Consider the following 23,236-nt stretch of genomic DNA (forward strand, 5'->3'; position numbering starts at 1 on the left):
CTCTGTTCATTGATGCCCCTCCACTAAAAATTATTAACCCCACTAAGGCAAATGGCAACTAAAAAGTCTTCGAAAATGTTAAAAAAGGAATCAAGGAAAAGATCATGTGGGCCGGGCAGGCACTTTAAATCTCTTGTGCATCTTCGGCCTACCTATTTTTCTCTCGTGTGGAAACATAAATGATAATTCCCCCTATTTTTAATATATGATTTTTATTTTGATTTTAAATATAAGATCTTATTTTATTTAAAAAATATAAGATCCTATAATAATAATTCTACTCAATACATTTGATTAATAACGATATTTTAAGAAAGACAACACTTATTTATTACAAATAACTAACTTAACTAGTTTTATTAATCTACTTAAATTAATTAACTAGCTCTTATATTAAAGATTGAAAGTAGTATATATTTGTACCCAAAAAATGATATATATATATATATATATGGTGTCAAATATTTACATGAGATTTAGATTGTTGAATCATACATATATTTGTTTACATTTTAAATGCATTTTTTTAAACTCAATTTCTCATCCTCATACACATCTTTTAGTTGTAAACGCAGGAGCTGACCTGTAGTCATACGAATTATAAAAATTAATTAAATTAGTTATTTATAAAAATATATACTATTTTTTTAAATATTTATTTCAATTTTTGCCAATGTATTTATTTAAATTATCTGTGTTACAAATTAATGAAATTTTTTTAAATATGTGCGTTCAATAAGGAGATTTTTTTAAAAATATTGTTAATATGGGAAACAATGTATATTCATCTCACATTTACTACCAAAACAAACTCATTTATTAGCTCTTATATATTAAACATGCCCAAGTATAAAACAAATTTGATTGGGACTTTGGTTAAAAAAAAATCGACCTTTTATTCTTGTGAAATTTAATCTCTTTTTTTTCTGGAAAAATAATATAAAATTGAAAAATAAAAAGTAAAAGGAAATTGATGCTATTCAAATCTAAGCATATTTCGATGGTGAAATTATTTTACTATTCGTTTGCACAACTCATCACTTCAGTCGCAGGGGTGAGAAGATTCTACGGCGCACTCATTTAAATATGGATTTACATTGGGTGCTTATCAGTCTTGATAAGCACCTAATGGTCCAGATTTATTTTTATTTTTTAAAAATAATTATTTTAATATGTATAGGATAAAAAATAAAGATAATATTTTAACTATCATTTTTTAAAAATATAATTTTTTTTATTTTAAAATAATTATTTAATAATATTAAATGTGGATATAGATTAGATTTGGACGGTCCAGATTGGTCATTAGGTGATGAGCATTGAGTGCTCATCACCTGATGACCACCGAATGGGGACCCTTTAAATATGACATATCCCAAACTCCATTTCCATATTTAGGAATTGATGGGTCCAAATTACACTTGCCTAAATTTATGCCAAACATTTTTTACCAAAAAAGAATAAAAGCGTGCCCTTACATTGGAAAAATAAACAAATAGAGCTGTTATTTTTGCATAAAAGATCACTAAAACGACGATTTAAGAAAAATGGAGAGTATAAGGGTGGCTGACTTGACTGTGTCTAGAAGAGAACACATGTAAGAACACTAAGCTGCCAAAATTGATTTTGCGAGCAACGTAACAAGTGAAAAGGATTAAGAATAGGGACTTAAATTGGGCAACTTAGTAAGTGGAGACACACCTAATCATGAGCTTGACAAAACAAGGGTCAACAGTTTTCCTAAATCACTTACAACTCTTTTTTGTATTATTAATGGATATATTAAATTGATAAAAATTTTAAATTTATTTTTGTTAAATTTGTTTTCTTTATCTATATTTTACTCTCTTTTTAACGAGAATTAAATATAAATAAAATTGAAAATCAATTATTAAATACTTATATTCAAGACAAAAAAATTCTCCCTACGAATAACTATAGTAAAAGATTTGGAAATTGAAACCTGACTTATATCAAATGTAAATTACTCAAAAATGTTGAAAATTGAACGTTTAGTGCAGAAGAAGAAAATGAGATGAAACATAGAAGAGAAAAATAGATAAAAACAAATTATACGGGGAGAGAGAGAGAGAGAGAGATGTAGAGTAAACCACCTATGTTGTTGGCTAACATAGGTGCCAATGAGTTCATGCAACATGTTCATTAAATGTAAAATGACACCAAAATCATGCTAGAGCCACCGCTACACCGCGGGAATATAATGAGGCAAGGCTTGTCTACTAATTTAATTTTATAGGCCCCGTTGTTTATTTGGATGGCTTTCACCTGTTTATAAATATTTATTAATAATTCTATGTAAATTATGTTAAAAATACTCTCAACAAAAGTTATTAATTAGAAAAGTTTGTTCAATCTGTCAAAAAATTTATAGCTAGGCAGGTATACCCCTTTGATCTTATTTATTTATACATATACTCCTTCCATCCTATATAAACAACAACTATCATCTCTTTCTTATACCTAAATATAAGTAATACTACATCTGGTCTTTAATATATGATCTTATTTGATTTTTATTTTGATTCTAAATATAAGACCCCAATCCACTTTATCTATCATATTTATAAATTTTTTCAAGGTAATCCTTCTAATAATAGTAGTTCTAGCCAATCTATTTGATTAGTAAGGATATTTTAGGAAAGACAATACCTATTTGTTACAAATAACTAATTTAATTTTTTTTCTTAATCTCCTCAAATTAGTTAACTAGCTCTTATAATTAAGACTAGAGGCAGTATTTGTAAGTTGTGTTAAATTTTTATGACAAATTTTTTATTTTGTCCCAATTAATTACTTATTTTAATATTGAATATATTTATTATCTTATTTTCTAAACCATCATCTTTCCATCATGCTTTCTTTCTCTTCTATAGTTCTCTTTTTTTTAATAATTTTCTTATTCTTTTTCTTATACTCTCTCCTCCCCATAAATAAGGGTATTTTAGAAAATGAATTTCTAATTTCTACACATTTATTATCTTTAATTAATTTTAACTAATATTTTGATTTATGTGATGAGATCCAATATTGTCGATAAAAAGGGACGAGGGAGTATTAAATAATAAAAAAGTAAAAAATTTATTAAATTTTAAGAAAAAATTAACGAGGCTCAAGATGTTTTTGAAAGTAAATTGTACTAAGGGGGTGTTTGGGTGATTACCCACCAAACTATGGTTTGGGAAAAAATTACCCAAACACCATAGAAAAAACCAAAATCATGGTTTTGGCAGAAGCAGAAATTTTTTGCTTTTAGAGGGAAAAAAAAGAGTATAAAAACTTATGGGATATGTGTCTTGTTGTTTTTAGAATAAAATAATATTTTTCTGTTGGTAAAAAATATTCATTTTTTACAAAAAAAAATTTAATCTCATAATTTATAAATATATATACACATGTTAATTATTTATTAATTATATTATCTTATATATTATTAATTATGTTAGTAAAAATTATTTTGTTAACAATTTTATTCTTTCAAATTAAAATATATTATAAAATCTATCTTTTATATAATTATCATATTAACTTATGCCCTTTTTAGTAATTTGTACATATAAAAAGTGTTTCTAGTAACAACTATCCAAACACTCTTACTTCTCAGAATCACTTTTTTACAAAATCTATTCTTCAAAAAATCTATTCTTCTCAGAATCTATTCTCCAAACCATGATTTGGTTACACCCAAACACCCCCTAAGTTTCAATCAAAATATTTCAGTAAAAATATTTCTTCTTGCCAACTTCAGTAATAATCTCAGCATTTTCATGGAATGATTATAGCGATGCATGAAATGAAATGAACAAGAGAAACGTGTCTTCTTCAATAACTTTATGGTAAATCGCGAGTTGTTCCAGGAGGTAGCAGTATTTTTCTGGTAGGTCCCGCCACTCACAAAAAGCCGACCCATTTCTGCATTCTCTGCTCTTCCTAATCTATGATGATCGTTTATAAATTTGGAGCCCTCGCTCCCCAACACAAAAGGCCTTTTCTTTTTAATCCCATTAAAATATTGTTTTGACTTCAAACTAGCAAACTTGAGTGGCATTTCTCCGGTTTTTCGCTTTATTTTTGACTCCGAAGTTTTTTCCACTAGTTTTTGAACTCCGGCGATGCCTACGCCGGTCGGAGTAGCCAAGCAATGCTTGACGCCGGATGCATCTCGAGCTCTCGAAGAAGCCGTCTCCGTGGCGCGCCGTCGTGGGCACCCCCAGACCACCTCGCTCCATGCTGTCTCCGCCTTGCTTTCGTTGCCGTCGTCTACCTTACGTGACGCGTGTGCTCGTGCCCGGAGCTGTGCCTACTCGCCTCGGCTTCAATTCAAGGCGCTAGAGCTGTGCCTGAGCGTATCGCTCGACCGGGTCCCCTCGACTCAACTCGCTGACGACCCGCCAGTCTCTAACTCGCTCATGGCCGCCATCAGGCGCTCCCAGGCTAGTCAGAGAAGGCAGCCTGAGAATTTCCACATTTACCATCAAATCTCGCAGCAGCCTACTTCGGTTTCGTGTGTGAAGGTCGAGCTTCAACATTTGATATTATCGATTCTCGACGACCCCGTCGTGAGCCGGGTATTCGGCGAAGCGGGTTTTCGAAGCTCCGAAATTAAACTTGCTATTCTTCGACCTCTCCCGCAGCTTCTCAGGTACTCACGCTCCAGAGTTCCCCCTATATTCCTGTGCAATTTGACGGAGCATCCGGACCCGGGTCGTCGGAGCTTCAGTTTCCCGTTTCCCGGTTCTTTCGGGACGTGCGACGGCGGCGCTGAGAACTACAAAAGAATCGGAGACTTGCTTTGCAGGAGCAGAGGGAGGAATCCCCTGCTTCTGGGTGTATGCGCAGATGATGCTCTGCGTAGTTTCACAGAAGATGTTAATAAACAAAGAGATGGTATTTTGCCAGTGGAGTTATCCGGATTGCGCGTGACATGCATAGGAACAGATATTTCCAAGTTTGTCCTTGAGAATAGTGATAACGAGACTTTCAGTTCAAGGCTTAAGGAGATTGCTCAAATGATAGAACAGGGAGTGGGACCTGGTTTGGTGGCGAATTTTGGGGACCTGAAGTCTTTGGTTGATGAGAATGCCTCAAATGAAGCAGTGAATTATGTTGTTGCTGAATTAGCGAAATTGTTGGAGCTTAATTATGGCAAGTTTTGGTTGATGGGAGCTGCGGCGAGCTATGAGAGCTATCTGAAATTTATGGGAAGGTTTCCATCTATTGAGAAGGATTGGGACTTGCAGCTTCTGCCTATCACGTCTACTCGGCCTCAGGATGAATCGCCTAGGCACAGGTAAGTGACCTTATGTAATTAAAAGAGGTTTATATCTGGTTCTGTTATCACCCCCGTGAACTGTAAAATTGTGACCCGATTGGTTTGTTGGCCGTACCCCTGTTTCTTTTGTTTTTCTTGCCGACAGTTGTGAAATTCGATATTTGTTCATCTTTAGTATTTGGTTCGATGCTTGTGACATGGTCTTTTATGTCTGTTGTGCTGTTTGTCTTTTAGCTGTTAAGTTGATCGATTGCCCATGAATATGCTTAAAATATGTGTGTGTCTGTGTTAGAGGCTTTTCTAGTTTCGTCTTCTGTAGGTTGTGACTGAAATTATGTAAACAGTCCCTCCGCTCTTTAATATAAAAGTTTGTTTAACTTTTATTTTGGTCCTAAATATAATACCCTAATCAATTTTGTTTCTCATATTTATTCATTTTTTTTTTCAAAGATAATTTTTATAATAATAGTAGTTCTAGCCAATACATTTGTCTACCAAGGATATTTTAAGAAAGACAACACCTATTTATTACAAATAACCAACTCAACTAATTTTCTTAATCTACTCAAATTAATCAACTAACTCTCGTGTTGAGACCAGAGGTGGTACTAAATAATACAAAATACCTCAACTTTGTTCCTTGACGAGTTACCTTCGTGCTTAATGGATTGCTACTCATTTCACACTACGCTTTTAAGTTGTTAGAATATTGCTACCTCTTGTATTTAATATAAAACCTAGTTGACTAATTTGGAGAGATTAAGAAAGTTACTAAATTACTTAATTATAACACATGTTATATGATCTTTTTAAAATACTTATGTATATTATTATATTATACTACCTTTGGTCCTAATTATAAGACCTCGTTTGTAGTCTACAAACGAGGTCTTATAATTAGGACTTGAGGTATTATATCATTTTATAAATGAATCAAATTAATGGAGAAAAATGACAAATATAAACATTTTAAAATAATTTAGTAATTTATTTAATCTTCCCAAATAAATCAACTGGGTTTAGTATTAAAAACCAGAGGTACTAATTAGTAAAATCAATGATAATTGTTGCATTGCTATTGAATAGACCTTTTATGAGAACTAAGGGTATTTTGGTTTCCGATAACTAATATGTTTACGGTTAGAAAGGTTGTCATCCCTGTCTATTGAAAAGATAACCTGTGCTGTAAACTTTTGCTTCTTTCTCAGAGTAAAATGTTTTGCATAAATCTTGCCTGAGATGCTTTTTTGATCATGTTATTTCAGCTTAATGGATTCATTTGTCCCATTTGGCGGCTTGTTTTCTTCACCTTCTAATTTGAAAGGTCCGCTACACGGCTCATATTATTGTGTTCCCCGTTGCCTGCAATGTGGTGGAAGTTGTGTGCAAGAAGTGCTTCCAGCTTCAAATGAGAGGCTGTCTGCTGATCCTTACCAATCTAATTTACCTCCATGGTTAGGGACTGCTGACCTTGGCATAACAAAAGGGTTGAATGGTAAGGTATGTAGCACTCATGAGCTTTTTCTGGTTTTTTTTTTTTTTCCAAGGCACTCTCCAACCGACAGAAAGGGAAGAAGAAGAAATAACCAAGGATCTTGGATCTTGGTCCTGTGATCTCACGTATCATAATATATTGGATATTAGAATTTGATGACAATATTTTGGTTTGCAGTTATGTTATAGCAAGGTGGCATATGAGATAATACCCTGCTCACATTTCAGCAAAAAGAGTGTTATGTCTATTTTGTTTATAAAATATATTGTGTGAAAAATAATACATAAATATTTTAATGAAATACTTGAATTTTGAAGATTCGGGGAGGAAGAAATACTGATTAACACATAGAACCAGACATCCTTAGATCCCCACATATAAGATGCTACTAATTGTCATACTATACACATGTATTATGAATTCCATGATATCTTATACCATGCCATGTCATACCATAATACGCAAGATATCATAGTACTCCTCCGGTCCTAAATATAAGACCCTTATAGAGTATATAAGGGTCTTATATTTAGGACCGGAGGAGTATCTAAGGTTAAAAAAAATACCAAGTGCCTCCTACCTAGTTCAATGAAAAGCTTAGTTGAGGTAATGGACCAATTTTTATTGTCTTGAATAGATTTATTTGGACTTTCTGGTTATCATTTCTTTCTCTTTACTTCCCCTGCCACCTTAAAACTTGCTTGTACTTTGCACAGTTGTAGCAGACACTAAGGATTGTGTGATTCTAGAAAAGACAAATCTTTTTACAAGAAGTTTTATCCTGTTATGGATCGCATCTTGCCATTGCGTTTTGCTAGATGCATACTCACTCTTCAAATATGTCATTCATCTAGAGACCATGTTCGATAACTTTCTTGAGTGTCCATTTTGATTAAAAGACGAACTTTTTCTGAGGCTACAAGATATGCTTGTAATCTGTATCTTAAAGACCTTAAGAACATAGTTAACATCCCTTTTTGATGATTGACTTGGCAAGCCGAGTCATGTCAGATTAATGTCAGGTTGTTGAACCTTTGTTTTTGTTCCAAAGGTGCAATACGAGAAATTGTAGGATAAAAAAAAATGACAATTACAATTCTGCTTCTTTTTTTTGGTGTGAAAATCACTTTTCTTCTGTTCAGTGCAGACAAAAGAAGACAGTGTTCGGCTGGATACTAGTGAATCTGGACCTATCAAGAAATTGGACAAGCCAAGCCAGCATCTGCATGATACTCAGCAATTCCCTGAAGCGATTCCTTGTCAAACTGTCATGAGTTCCCGATGCTCTGATGGTGAAAAGGAAGATGTTGACAATCACAGCAGAAAAATTTCAGATGCATCACCTAGCGTGTACATCGATCTCAATTCGAGTGCGCCCATCGCAGAGCAGATGATTTCTACAACACATTCAAGTAGTCCTGTTCCTGTGGTTTCGAAATCAGATCAGGATAACCCTATTGCAAAAGCCGTAGAGATACTCCAGAAAACGAAAGATCTTGACTCAGGTGACCTAGGATCATGCAACATGTCCAATTCAAGCATGTGTGATGGTGGCCAATTGTCTCCCTCGTCTGTGACTTCTGTAACCACAGATCTAGGTATAGGAATTTCCTTTTCTCCTACAAGCAACAAATCTAAAAACCCAACCATGGGGGGTCTAAAGGAAATTGCGAGTCCCCTCTCTTCAAGCTATAATTTAGTTAACAGGGATGTCTTTAAGCATCCAGCCCAGTCTTCATCCTGCTTAAGTTCTGACCATTCTGGACGACATGATCTAATAAATCCTAAAATTCTTCTTGAAGCTCTTGCCAAAAAGGTTACCTGGCAGGTTGAAGCCTTACAAAGCATTGTAAAAGCAATAGCTTACAGTGAAACAAGCAGGGGCAAATGCCTAGGAGCAAATCAACGAGGGGCCATATGGATGAATTTTGTAGGAACTGACAGGATTGGTAAAAAGAAAATTGCTGTTTCTTTGGCTGAGATTTTGTATGGAAGCCAGGAAAGCTTTATTTTTGTTGATCTCAATCGTGAGGAAATAAATGGACATGATGCGAAATTTAGAGGAAAGACTATTCTCGATGTTTTAGTTGGGGAGTTGTGCAAAAATCCGTTGTCTGTTGTTTTCCTTGACAATGTAGACATGGCTGATATGATGGTTCAAAATAGTTTATCTCAAGCCATCAAGACTGGAAAAATTATAGACTCGTGTGGGAGAGAAGTTGGTGCAAACAATGCGATAATTGTGACATCTTTCTCAGTTCAAGAAGATCAATGGAATTGCAGGCCAAAGACAGAATTCTCAGGCTATTCTGAGGAAAGAATATCAAGAACAAAAGGGGCACCTATCAAGATAAAAGTTGAACATGTAATTGGAGACACCAGAAGCCCAAGCCTTACTGTACTTAAATGTTCAACAGATGGCGTTCCCAATCCAATCCCTGTAAATAAAAGAAAGCTGAGTTGCGACAATGCCCTTAATGATCAGCACAAAACCTCAGAAATGGCTAAAAGGGCTCACAAAATTTCAAACTGTTTTCTAGATTTGAATGCCCCAGCAGAAGAGAACGAACTGCAATTCACGGATGATGGAAAACCTGAAGGTGTCTCAACTGCCACGCTAAACCCCTGGTTGCAAGAACTGTATAATCAGGTTGATGAAACAATCATCTTGAAACCATATAATTTTGATGCACTTGCAGATAGGGTCTTAAACATTATCAGAAGGAGCTTCCACAGCATTCTCGGATCTGAGTGCTCACTACAGATAGAGTCAGAAGTCATGGAACAGTTACTTGCAGCTGCATATGTCTCAGAACGGGACATGGAAGTTGAGGATTGGGTGGAGCAAGTTCTCACTGGAGGATTTACAGAGATACAGCAAAGGTACAGCCTCTCTGCTCGTTCTATTGTGAAACTTGCTACATGTCAGGAGCAGGCTCCTGGTGTGAGCCTTCTTCCACCAAGGATAATCGTAGACTGAGCCCGTCCAAGAAGCTGTTCTTTCATATTTTAATGTATAATTTAGCGTATAGTGCACCTATTTTAGGCTTCCAATCCCCATTGTTTTATTTGGGTTTCTTTGTCTAGGTTAAGATTGTATGATATGTAATCTACAGCTAGTGCTTGCGTGATTACCCTTGCATATTAGTTTTAAAATCAAAATTAGCTGGGGTTGCTTGATGTATTATTAATAAATAAACTGGTGTTTGATCAACAGAGCTTTCTAGTTTTACATTTCGTTATATGAAATATTGAAATTTCACCAAATGGCACCAAGAAAGGAGAAAGTATTTAGAAGGTGGCTTTGGCAACAGTTTATGACATATTTCGTCAGTCAGGCATTTTCTTTTTCCTTGTATGTTAAAAAAGGGAAAAACAAAATCATTGGTTCATACGTTTGCTGCAAATTATTTAATCAACATATGTAGCTTTCTTCTCTCCCTCGAGTAAGGCCCTCGAGATGTGGATGTTGCAGTAATTGTGGGAATTTCTATTATTTTCCAATTTCTAATATATTCGAGCCCAAAAGCGGTCTAATTGTTTCGACCAAAAAACTAGATATAAAAGAGAAGAGGAAGTAAAGAAATCCTTATGCCAAGAAACAGCATAGGCATCAATAACAGGGACTGAGTGAGATGCGGAGATCTAGTGGTGTCCGTATTTGACCTGCTCAACCTGCAATTGAGCCTGAGCTCTGAAGGGATCCGGGCATGGCATCCGCTAGTCCGAGCCCACTCAATGATAAAAAAGATGGTTAAGGACTTGACCAGGTACCCTCACTTACGGTAACCTTCTCCTTTTCTCTTAAAACCATAACTTTCATTGCTTATGTGCTCATTTATTTTAATCTTAATGCATGGCTTAGCTTCTTGTTTTCAGATGTCAACAACTTCGATGCACTCCTGGAAGTTCATAATCTATGTTCTGGATGATGTCAAAAGGAAAAGTTCATGATCCAGGTCAGCAGGTGGCATTTAATCAATTGTTTTTTTTTAAAAATTTAAATTCAACCTATTTGTTTCGTCTCAAAACCAGTAAATATGCTCTAACGAATCTCTCGGTGTTTAGGGTCCCCTAGTCTGAGCATTGAAGGTGCGGACCATAGTAAAGCACCGAAAAATTCTTTGTACTGTCCTCCGATGTTAACTGACTGCATGATTACAAGATGGAATATTTACTTCCCAGCAGAAAAAGGGAAGCTTGTGCTTTGCATGGACTTCCAAATGAATCATGGGATGAATCATAGAGGATGGCTTTCATTGGGTACTGTTCATAGTGATTGCTGGGTGCTCTCAATGGCCTTATGGTTTTGTGTCTCACTTAGTTAGAACAACAGGAATGAAATTACCAATAAGAGTTGATTCAGTTGGTAAGAAGTTGACACATAACCCACAAGACCATGAGTTTGAATCCTGCTACCAATGTAAGGATCTGGTTGGTAGGTGATCTGTAAGTATTTCTATAAGCGCTTTTTGAACATGGAAATATGTCTTAACCCTGATGAGTTCTCAAGACCTAACTCAACTAAACTTTTTCATACAAAAAAAACACGGATGAAATCAGGACTTTCTTGCTACTGTTACTCCATTATTAACCAAAATGTAAGGAGTATATGCCACTCTTCTTTGGGATTTAGTATTGGTTATTCGTATATCTTCCTTCAGTTACCTTCAAATTTATACATACTAAGAAAAGTGGTTAAATATTAGCTAAAACATTGGAGTTATATTCTTATTAATTGTATTAAATCTTTCCGTCATATTAATTCATGCTTTCCACTACTCTTGCTTGGTAGTTCCTAATGTAGGGTATATATACAAAAAAATTATTTATGCTCTGCGTATCATCCAACCCCTCCCCCCTTGTGGGGAGCAGGGGGTGTTCATCCTCATGATATTAAGCAGAAGGACCGTGTAAAGACTGACGAATTTAACATATTATGCCTTGCAATTTCGACTGAAACACGATTAATCTCTTGTTATGGAATGCAGGCTCACGCTTGGAGCTCCACTTCTCTGCATCCTATGCAGAAGATTAGCCCAGAGCAGAAACAATGGATTGAACCACAAGAATCTGAGACAATTGAATTTGAAAGACTTGTGAATGAAGGGATTCTTAGCCACCATTCAATTATGTTGCAGTGGAAAGAGGGACTTGACATCTCAATCAAAAGCATTGGATTGAATGGAATTACCTTTACTGGTGAAAGAATCGCGGTGGGACATGGCTGATCAGCTCATGAAAACAACCGGTCCTTGCATTCCAAATTCCCCATAGGTTATCCAACAAAGATAAATTCAAGAATCATGATAGGCATCTCTCTCTCTCTGTGTATCTCAAAAGTGGAAAAGCCAGCTAATGACGTTATGTTTTTTATTGAACAGCACCCTAACAAGCAAATATGAAACAACGTACTGGTCTTGTCAGGTTCTTTTCTCTGAATTTTGATTAACATCAGATCAACAGTGATTAAGCTTTGAAAAATTGAATGTACCACCCATAACCGATGGATAACGGGGTCGTCCGTAATAATAAGTAATTCTCATAAAAATATATTGTTATTTACAAATTCAGTATTATCAAAACTTATTAAATTGTTATATTCAAATTTGACTTGATCTTTAGTAATTTTAAACTTTTTTTTTCCTTATATTGTCCCATAAACTTAATTATTTGGCTTATAAAAATCTGGTGGGTCAAATCTTGCTATGCCCTTTACATGCGCGTGTATATATCAACGATTGGAGATATTTCTGTGGAAAGAATGATTTTTTCCCCCAGAAAATAAAAAAACAGAGTGGCGTAAGAGTGGGTGTTTGTGGAATTGTGGTAAGAGATGGGGTCGGTGTGATATATCTGGGGGTGCCGACGCTGGGGTGATGGGCAGTGACAGGCTGGGCAATAAAAATTGGAAGGAATTAGAAAGAAATTAAAAACGTGATAATTATAATTCCACAATCAGCGCACGTGTCCTTGGACTCTGCGTGTTCCACACAACACAATGCCAATTCAATTCCCATCACTCTTTTGAAATGCGTCTTCCGACTTCATCCCTTTCACGCCACTCATCTTTCCGGTGATCTGCCTTTAAAAGAGATTTTAAAGTATACAAAATAAAACATGAAGTAGTTTGCCTCAATTTAAAAAAAAAAGATAAATAAAAGTATTTTTGGATGTTTCCAAACACTTATGAGTCACATCCCATCTTGTCTCTAATCCTATTTATAAGATGTCGTGTGATACTTAATATAAGAGCTCATTAACTAATTTAAATAACTTAAAAAAATTAGTTATATTAATTATTTATAATAAATAGATGTGATCTTTTTAATATCCTTGCCAAATATATTAGTTTTAACATTTGATGAAATATTTAACATGTATAACTACTATAAGGACTATCTTTAAACAAATAAATAAATATAAGAGACAAAGTATATTGATATCTTATATTTAACATCAAACTAAAAGTCAAACTAATTCCTATACTACCTGTGATCCTGAATATAAAAACTAGTTGACTAATTTGAGTAAATTAAAGAAATAGGTTAAGTTAGTTATTTGTAATAAATAAGTATTGTCTTTCCTAAAATATCCTTGCTAATCAAGTTTATTAACTAGAACTATCATTATTAGAAGGACTATTTTGAAAAAAATGAATAAATATAAGAGATAAAATAGATTGGAATTTCATATTTAGAACTAGAATAAAATTCAAATGAGATCTTATATTAAAGATAAAAAATAGTATTAAGAATTAGAGGTAGTATTTGACTAAGTTTAATTACTTTTCTTAGCCCATAAAAAGATTTTTATATATGAATAGATAGAAGAGGGGTGTGCGTATGCACACACATATACACAAAACAATTAGGAAAATCTATACAAAACAGTTAGGGATAACTGCAATGAAATTGTAAATAAGAAATATAATTATTAAAAAATGTTAATAACAACAAAACAGCGTGCAATATACTCCTTACTTGTTATTAAAACTTACTAGTAATTACTTTCTTTTCTTAGGGCCTCGTTACAATCCTCCCAAACAATTAAACAAATAAGAGAAAAAACCCAATGATGAATAACTATAGAAACATATTATCCAGATTAGGAAAATTTTCAAAAAAAAAAAATTATAGTTGAATTTTCAAAATTTGAAAAGGTCACCTAAATTTGCAAAGTTTTAAATCAGTCATAATGACAAAATTAAAATTTTAAAATGTTGATAAATTAATAATATTATTCTTTAATTTTGAAAAAAGAAACCTCAAGTCATCTTCATAGACCGATAAATATTGGTGTTACAGTTCTAACTCTAGTGGGCCACAATCTTTTTTATTCAACTTTTAATCTTTTTTATTCAATTTTTTTAATATTGATAACGCGATTGACAACTATTATAACAATATTCACTTTATGTGATATGTTTTTAAACTTAAAAAAATTAAATTAGTGAATGCCTAACCTTAGCTATTAGGCCTAACAAAGCTTAAATATGATCCCGAAATACCATACCTCTCTCACACACACAATGAATTAGACAAGAGCATGGTTTTTTTTTGGGGGGGGGGGGGAGGTTTAATTAATTTCACATATAGACAATAACAGAAATTAGGCTTTGTGAATCAACGTCTCAATCAGGGAGTGATAATATCAGAAGGCTCTACATTTTTTTTTTTTTGTGAATATAGATTATTCATAGGGCTCTTTTCAGGTCTCACTGGCAAATCTCCCATCAAACGACAAGCATCACCCCTTTCTACTTCATAACCTTCACCTTTCATATTTACATTCATAGCTTTTCCAATTATAAATCTCATTCCACCAACATCGCTATCCCATCCCCATCACCACGCCTTTCAATTTCATATGTCTTTTTATTTTTAATTCTTTTTTAAAAACTGTTCATACAAGTGGAGCCTATCCACATCCACAAATTATAAAAAAAAAAAAGCAAACAAACAAATATTAATGTAAAAATTTGCTTTAATTACGTACGTTGGATTATTTATTATACTCATGTTATGTGATTGTGATTACGACGTCAAACTACCATTCAGATTCAGATGTCGCCGGAAATTTGAATAAAGAAGAGTTTCAAACCAACTAAACTACCATACGTGTCAATTATTGAGCAATTCAAATGCCTATCCAATTAATAAATACTAGTAAGCTCTGAATTAGTTGTAATGTGACTCACAACTTCCACTACGAGACAAGAGCTAGTGATTTGCCTTTGCCTTTTGAATTAATTTGGAGGACAAGTCACTAATTAAAAGCCGCACAGTAACAGTCACGTGCGTGATATAATGAAATTATTAATTAAATGATCCTTTGATTGAACATGCATGTTATTTAATTAATACTGACATCAATCTTTTTTCCTTTCTCTCTCTTATTAACAAATCCTAATGAACAGTTGATATTATTGACTTAGTTAAACCATGATTATTGTTTATAAATTATAAATATGTCATCAACGCACACTTGTTTCGACAGGTATACACTTCACTTTTCAATAATACTTTTCTGATCATTTTTATAGGACGGAGAGAAGAAAATTTTTGATTTTATTTATAGGATAGATAGAGAAAAATTTTATATGAGTGTACAATTTTACCTTTTATTTATTATTATGTTCACTTTATTCTCACGAAATATATTATATATTAAATATGAACAAAGTTAAAAAGTTATTGAATTTTAAATGTAAGTTAATGAAGTTTAAGTTTTTTATTAATCTATGTGAAACATATTAGAAGTGACTTATAAATAGGATCGGAGAAATATAATCCTATTCATATATACACCATACAAATACATATATTGCATGCTTATCCTCCAGATCGTGACTTTTCGTAATATTTATTGAGTTCGATACTGCAGATGATGATTGATTAATCACATAATAAAATATGATATATATGTGTCAATGTGTGTGTGTGTTCACACACTCACACCCTTGAGAAATATGATATACTTTTGACCCAAAAAATGTTCTCTCTCTCCCTTGGGAGGGTAAAATTTGTGTCTGTATAAAGAAATTATTGGCACTTTGATCCTTTGAAATTATAGAGGGATTCAAACGTCATTCTATTGTGAAATTGTTGTGCTGTTTGGTAATGAGCTGTTTGTTGGAGATTGATTTGTAATTTGGATTTAATTCTTATATGTCATAATCATAATAATTTTTGTTACTCATGCCCGTGATGATCCATCATCAATTTTAATGCCATATAATTAGTTGTTCTTTGAACCTGCAAGAGCAATATATAAAGCTAATTGCCATGTTTAATTAACAGGAAATTATATATATAACCATGCGTTAGAGCTGTGTGGGGACAAAAAACCACGATACCTTTATTAAAATAATAGGCGGTGTCCATATAATTAAATTCTTCCCTGTACAAACCAGAGCGGAAAAGAAGAGACTGCACTTGAAAATAAAATCTAAATTAAATATGACCTGTGAATAATATTCTGCTAACCTTAATTATGTGCATTTTATGATCAAAGAAAAATATCACTGTGGGTGAATTAATACAAAATGCAAGGGACTTTCGCTTGAGATGGGATCTAGAATATTTAAGAAGCATAATCATTATGATTATGATTATTAATCACCTCGGTGATTTTAAGGAATCAACATGAGATTTTCCACGAGGTCCCATCAACCTGATGAATAGTCTGTACTCATCGAAGGTCATCGGCTGGTAGAGCGGCGGTTGCTCCGGCGTCACCAGCTCCTTCGCCGGCTCTATCGGTATGTCGCTCTTCGGGTTGTAGAAGAACGCCAGCGACACCCTCTCCTTGTCTGAATTCACAATCACTCTGTGTTCCACGCTCTTGTATATCGCATTGCTCAGAACCTGCAGCAAAATTTTCCAGCACAAACCAAAAAAGCAAACGCTCATTATTATCCAATATAAAACTATGAATAATGATGTGATGGGACCTATTCTTATGGAAAGTGTCGAGCCTACAATGTTATCCTCCTAGGAAAAAGAATGTGTATATATCTCCTTTTTTCCGCTTGTGTGGGCTGATTTGTCTACTTTAAAACATTCTAATAATATACCGACATGCCTCCAGGTGTAAGCAGACTAATCAACTACAGAAACATTGGTATTCTCATCTTATCAGAAAAACATGCTTAATTTACGTCAGATAATCTGAGAAAGTAATTAATGTTGTCCGATATATTTAACATGTGCAAATGCGACTTCATGGAGAGGCTAGCTACATAAATTGATCCAACAAATAAACTTTGACGAGAAGCAAGCCAATAAGTGGATATCAGAACGTTGACCCCTCCACATTGTGTCCCCTCCATGTGACGAGTGAGATGTACTTACGCCATGAATCCTCACCAAACGTTCAATTCAATATATCTATCCAGATAAAATAGCTTGGTATTGTACTTTGACCAGGTCGAGCTTTTTCCCATTAATTGGTTTTATTTATTTTTCGCTTCGCCGTGTCTGTTAAAGTAACTCTTCTATTACCCCTCACGAGCTCACATTCTCATAAATCCAAACGACAAAAAGGAGTGGATCTTTCTGTTTTTGTGCAGTAAAAATGTGATGCGGGGCATACCTGTATTTGGTCGCCAATATTGACGATAAAGGCGTGAGGAGCAGGCTTGACGGTGATCCATGCGTCGGATTTGCGAACTTGAAGGCCGGGAACCTCGGCGTCTGGCAGCAGCAGAGTCATTCCTCCGGGATCGGAGTGAGAGGAGAGGCCGAGGGTGAGGTCCGGCTTGGGACATCTTGGGTAGAAATTGACCCTCAGACACGCTCCTACGTCGTATCCCCCGAAAGCATTCTGCAGAAAATCCTCCTCCAACCCAAGGTTGACCGACAGAACCTTCATCAACCTCTCACACAGCTTCACCACTTCCCTCCCATACTCATCAAACACTTCCCTGCACCGCCGTGGAAATTAAAACACGTCATCGTCCTCTAGTATATTTAATTTACAGACACAAGTACTGATTATTCTGATCATATCGTTGCCTCCTAAAGTTACCTGCAAGAAGGAGGCAGAGCAGGCCACTTGTTATAATCCTTAAGCGCTAAGGGAAGGTAGTGAAGGAAATAATAATCGCTCCAATCCAGAATAGCTCCCTTTTCAACTCCGAGCCTGCTTCCATATCCCTCGTAAGTCTTGGGCGAGTTACCATATTGCTGCTTAATCTCCATGGGAAGATGAAAGAACTGGCGCCACGTCTCTCGAGCCTTGTCCATGAGCTCAGGGCTAACCCCATGGTTCACAATCTGGAAGAACCCCCAGTCGCGGCAGGCCTGAGAGATTTGGCCCAGCGTGGAGGCTCGAGCGTCGGGGTCGTCGCCGTAGAGAGACCGGAGGTCGATGATGGGGATGTTGGACAGAGAAGAAGGGGAAAAAGAAGGCCTATCAGAAGGAGGCTTGATGTATCTATCAGGGATTGAATCGAAGCACGTATCGGATAAGGACTGAACGCGAACGATTGGCTCGGGCCAATCCTGTGGGCTATTTTGCGACATTGTTGTAAGTTGAGATCGATATGGGTTATAATTACTACTACTCCTCCAACTATAAACAGTACTGTCTATACTTAAGGCTAGCTAGCTCTCGAAGGTCGATAGGTTTCATATGTGATCCAATATGTGATGAAGCAAGCTGGTTGGTGAATATTAAGTTGAAGTCAGTGATGGATAGAAAGGGGTGAGAGGAGGGTGGGATGTTAAATGGAAGGGAAAGGTTGGAATGAAATGGACGTGAAATAAAACGTGTATTTTGTGGTATATTTACTAACATATTGGTGTGTGAATGGTAAGCAACTTTCACTCACAGAGACAGAGAAATACATTAAAGAAGAGCAGTGGGGTAGGTCGCATTCTTTTCTGCAGAAAGAAAAAAGAGAAAGGGGAGTTTCATAATTTTATTATGTTGACTACACGTTAATTTCTTTTGTGTGTACATGCATATATATAATATTATATTATGTGTATATATATTATTTTATTCTTGCAAATAGGCATATGATCAAGAAGCGTTTTGTTTGAAACTTGTAATCTAAGGATATAATATAAAATAATAAGTAGATGAGAAGGATACGTACCTGAACGGATAGTGAGACAAATTGGTTGGTTCAGAGAAATACAAAAATAATATTATCTTCTGTCTTTAATATAAGAGCTAGTTGACTAATTTAAATAGATTTAAAAAATCTATTAAGTTAGTTATTTGTAATAAATATACGTTATTTTTTCTAAAATATCTTTAATAATAAATGTGTTATCTTTTCTAAAATACCCTTACTAATCATGTATATTAGTTAGAGCTATTATTTGATGGAATATTTAACATGTAGAACTACTACAAGGACTACTTTGAAAAAAAATTAATAAATATGAGAGACAAAGTGAATTAGGATCTTATATTTAAGACCAAATTGAAAGTCAAACTAACTGTTATATTAAGGACCGGAGGTAATATAAGGATACCTTATTATTATTATTATTATCATTCATCATTATTTTGTAAATTATGAGTCGATTCTCTACCAATTAAATCAACTCTGGTTGGCTATAAGAATTAAAATTGAGAGGGATAAATAAGAATGTGATATAAAGATGGAGAGTGCATAAAATTTTTCAAGACATGCATGTACAGTGCTTAATAAAAATTGAAAAGAAGGAAGGGTGGTCCTGTGGCTATGACGGCTAGGAGGGGAAAAGGGATGAGAGAGATTCCGGCGCCGTGAGCAGTTGGGATGGAGGTGGCTTTGTGGTGCCGCAGTTATACATTATCGTCTCACGCCCATTGGTGGACAGTGGACACACCATTGTCAATATTCCCATTTGGGACCACCAAGCGTTTTGTGTTTTTTTCTGAATCTTCTTAATTAATTAAGCCATGTACTCTCTAAAATACTGATAATCACGTCCGAATTCAAAGTATTACTAGTGTGTGTGTGTGTGTGTGTTTGTGTTCTAGAAAATTCGCGCAGAATCTCTAGAATGAAACGAATCTTTGCAAACTAAACGCATACTAAATTTTCATGTGCTCTCATTACTGTTCTTTGTTATATTCTCGTTAATTTTCTACGAAAGTATAATTATAAATATTTAAATACTACTCCAATTGCATGGATAAATAAGAGGACTGATTAATCTTGAGAAAAATTCAACATACAATAACAACCATAATATATGAGAAGAAGAACAAGATGTAGTATTGAGAGTCATTATTCGTAATACAATAGATTAATTCTCCTTTTCATTCATAATTAGGTTAATCATTAGTTACTATTAATTTTTTTTAATGGCTTTTAAAAAATATTACTAGTATTATCATGTAATTACTAACATATGCACTCTCCAATTATTTACTCGTAATTCTTCATTCAAATCACTATCAAAATCATTTCATTATGGGCGAGATGGATGAGGTGGAGAATTTTAACGAAATTGTTAAAAGGGATAGTAAAGTTTAGAAGTTGTTTATTCTAAGATGAATTTTTATTGGACAGATGCCACACAATATTATTGGAAAAATCAGGCTTGGTTGCATTGATTTAAAAACTCATTTAAAGGATAAATAAGTTTGGGTGTAGCATTTTAGGAAATAATTCTCACCATATAACACTTGAGAATTTATTTTTTATTGTTTATAGGGAATTATTTTTTTTATAAAAAAAACCAGCAAGTTAGTAATTTTCCATGAGTTTAATATACTATTCTTCCCATCCTTGATATAAAAGCCACTTAGCAAATTCAGGTAGATTGAAATAGTTAAATAAATAAATAAATTATTATAATAAATGTGATCTAATTTTTAAAAAAATATTTATGTTTTTTGGCCAGCTTTTAAAAATATTTATACTTAACATTAGATTATATATTAATTTATAAGTTATGTAAATTAGTTTGAAAACAAATGATAAATATGAGAAGTAAGATGAACTGGGAAGTGATTTTTTTTCTCTCTCTTAAAAAAAAAATGATTGTGTATTAAAATACCACTTGGTTATAAATATTGAAAAAATAAGGTTTGCTTTTCGACGCTTTTCAGTCATTTACTTTTGTTGGTCGGGTTAAAACGACCTCCACTAATATGCACCACACAAAGCCACAAAGCATCGTTCATATCGATCCGTACAATAATGAACATATTTTATTTACAGATTTCACTATGGTTTGCATGGAGAGAACTGATTAAAAGTTAAAGTCTATCTAATACTTTAAAATTTTTTTAAGCGTATTTAGCATATTAAATCATATTTTAATATATTTAATATTTTAAAATATTTTTTATATGCGTCTAACTTTTTAAATTACTCTCATATTTAGAACAGGAAAAATACTTAAATTATTAAATACAAAACTGCACTAAAAAATACTTTATGAAATGTTACTGTCAGTGCTTAATATAATAATTAGTTAACTAATTTGAGTATATTCAAAAAGTTTGTTGCGTTAGTTATTCATAATAATCGAGTGTTATTTTTTATAAAATATTATTATTAATCATGTATTAGTTAAAATTATTATTTTATTGAACTTTTAATCTACGCAACTACTATAAGAACTATTTTAAAAATAAATAAATATCAGAAATAAAATAAATTAAAATTTGTATTTAAGATTAAACTAAAAACTAAAGTATTAATGATTAGAAGTAATATTAGATGTATATAAAAAATATTCTAAAATGCTGGAGGGGGCTTCACAATGATTGACAAAAGTGAACGTTAAATAATATTGTATATTTTTATTGCATGTGCTTCGTATGATAGCCTATGAGATGGGTCCCTCGCTGAATTTTCAGGGGAAAACGTGATCAAAGCAAAGATAATCTCTTAATCTTAATTAACATCGTCTTTTGTGTACATTAGAAGAAGAAAAATAGAAAGTCACTTTTTATTTTTCTTCTGATATGGAATTATATATATTACGTTTTTTGCGTACGAAATATGGCAACTTCACATTCACAGCATTGACATTTTTGTTTTCTCTTAATTTGATTTGAGCATGGCGTTGTCCATTTCTGACTTGGCACTTGCTGTGTGCTTTCATTGATGGAAAATTAAAATCGCCATGTGATTTCTTTCTTGCATGTTCTGGATTTTTAATTAAATTTGATTGATTTGATATAGCATGACATTTCAATTTCAAATTCAAATTCAAATATTTTAAAATTGATTGAATCCGGATAACATCAACTTGTAATTAGTCCTAGCACACTTCACACGTCCAGGAAAAATTGCTCTTTTAACTCGTTTGTTTTTTTCCCCATCTGACACAATGATTTAGGAGGTAATAGCGACATTCTTGGTAAGGTTGGGTATTTTGTGGTCCAGAAACCAAAGAAACAAGTGGCATTGGATTCCATCTAGGCATCTAATTATCAAACTTCATTATATTGTTTTTCTTAAGCTCTGTTTGGTTCGGTTCAGTTTTAATTTTAAAAAATTTAAATAAGCTGAATCAAATATAAATTATTATTTATTTGTTAAGCTCACAAGTTGTATACAACATCAGATAAAGGAATATATTTAAGTTGTTTTGGTCGAGTGGTGTGTGCTGCGAGTTTGATCCTGTCCTCTTGTAACAAAAAAAAAAAAAATTGTTACTGCTACAAAAAGAACAATTTTAGCATCCATATTTTAAACTACTCTTCTTATCCTTAATGTAGGAATTAATAAAGGAGTTGATATTAGTCTTATATATAAGACACATTTAACGTATTTATCAATTTTTTAAATTCACCTACTGATATTTCACTAATAATAATTAAGCAGAAGAGGAAGAAAAAATTAACAAAAATACTTAGGGTGTTTTATAAAAGTATATTATATTAACATCTTTAATCTACTCAAATTAACTAAATCGTTCTTACATTAAAGCTGGAGAAGTAGTTTTATTAAAAAAAAAAGAATTAATATGGCATTTTCGTGAATAATTTTTTATTTTATTTTAGACTTTCTAAATTGGTTGCTTGGCTTTCAGAAGCAATTATAGGAAGTATTTTTTTTAGAAAGCTTTATCTTTTTTCCATTGGCTGCCAAAAGACTTGGATCTAGATTTTTTTTTCCCCACCCTACATTGCCTGTCTCTATTTTCTCCTCCATACATATCTGCAAGCGGCCGACTCCAGCATTTTTTTTTTTGGGGAAAAAAAATAAAAGACTACGACATTTTTAGCTTTTAGCAATACCGTGCTTTGCATGGGTTTTGAAAGTGTTGTTGCCTAATAATGTGTGAATATGCGATAGGCTGTTAGGAAAATGGAGAAAAAGTCACTTATTAAAAAATTTATTGATAGGAATAACGTAAATTGGAGTACTGGTATTCTATAATGTACGAAGCTTATAAATACTGATACTTTCTATGCATAAAATTTATTAGTTCGTTCTTCTTCTTTTTTAATAATTAGTTCGTTCTCATTATAAATTTTTTTGT

General features: G+C 33.5%; 2 protein-coding genes across 8 annotated transcripts; one reads left to right on the forward strand and one right to left on the reverse strand.

Moving 5' to 3' along the window:
• Positions 1-3,852: 3,852 nt before the first annotated feature.
• On the forward strand, positions 3,853-12,269 carry LOC114758860 (protein SMAX1-LIKE 6-like). Of its 7 annotated transcripts, XR_003741858.1 has the most exons (7): positions 3,854-5,308; positions 6,556-6,790; positions 7,933-9,668; positions 10,344-10,555; positions 10,665-10,744; positions 10,854-11,048; positions 11,777-12,216. XR_003741858.1 is itself a non-coding variant. In XM_028947949.1 (3 exons), the coding sequence occupies exons 1-3, from the start codon at positions 4,131-4,133 to the stop codon at positions 9,763-9,765; spliced, it is 3,246 nt and encodes a 1,081-aa protein (XP_028803782.1). In that variant the 5' UTR covers positions 3,853-4,130; the 3' UTR covers positions 9,766-10,027. The 7 variants fall into 7 exon arrangements, 2 of the variants coding, with proteins under 2 accessions (XP_028803782.1, XP_028803780.1); XR_003741857.1 differs by having other exon boundaries at positions 10,344-10,570; positions 10,854-12,269; XR_003741859.1 differs by having other exon boundaries at positions 10,665-10,752; positions 10,854-12,269.
• A 3,852-nt stretch (positions 12,270-16,121) lies between these two features.
• Positions 16,122-18,547, reverse strand: LOC114758857 (probable 2-oxoglutarate-dependent dioxygenase At5g05600). Its single transcript, XM_028947945.1, has 3 exons — positions 17,817-18,547; positions 17,382-17,712; positions 16,122-16,654 (listed from the first exon to the last, which is right to left on the reverse strand). The coding sequence occupies exons 1-3, from the start codon at positions 18,311-18,313 to the stop codon at positions 16,406-16,408; spliced, it is 1,077 nt and encodes a 358-aa protein (XP_028803778.1). The 5' UTR covers positions 18,314-18,547; the 3' UTR covers positions 16,122-16,405.
• Positions 18,548-23,236: the final 4,689 nt, after the last annotated feature.

This window comes from Neltuma alba, unplaced genomic scaffold (assembly GCF_004799145.2).
Source record: "Neltuma alba isolate B1F8T4 unplaced genomic scaffold, ASM479914v2 tig00010759_pilon, whole genome shotgun sequence".
Classification (NCBI taxonomy): domain Eukaryota; kingdom Viridiplantae; phylum Streptophyta; class Magnoliopsida; order Fabales; family Fabaceae; genus Neltuma; species Neltuma alba.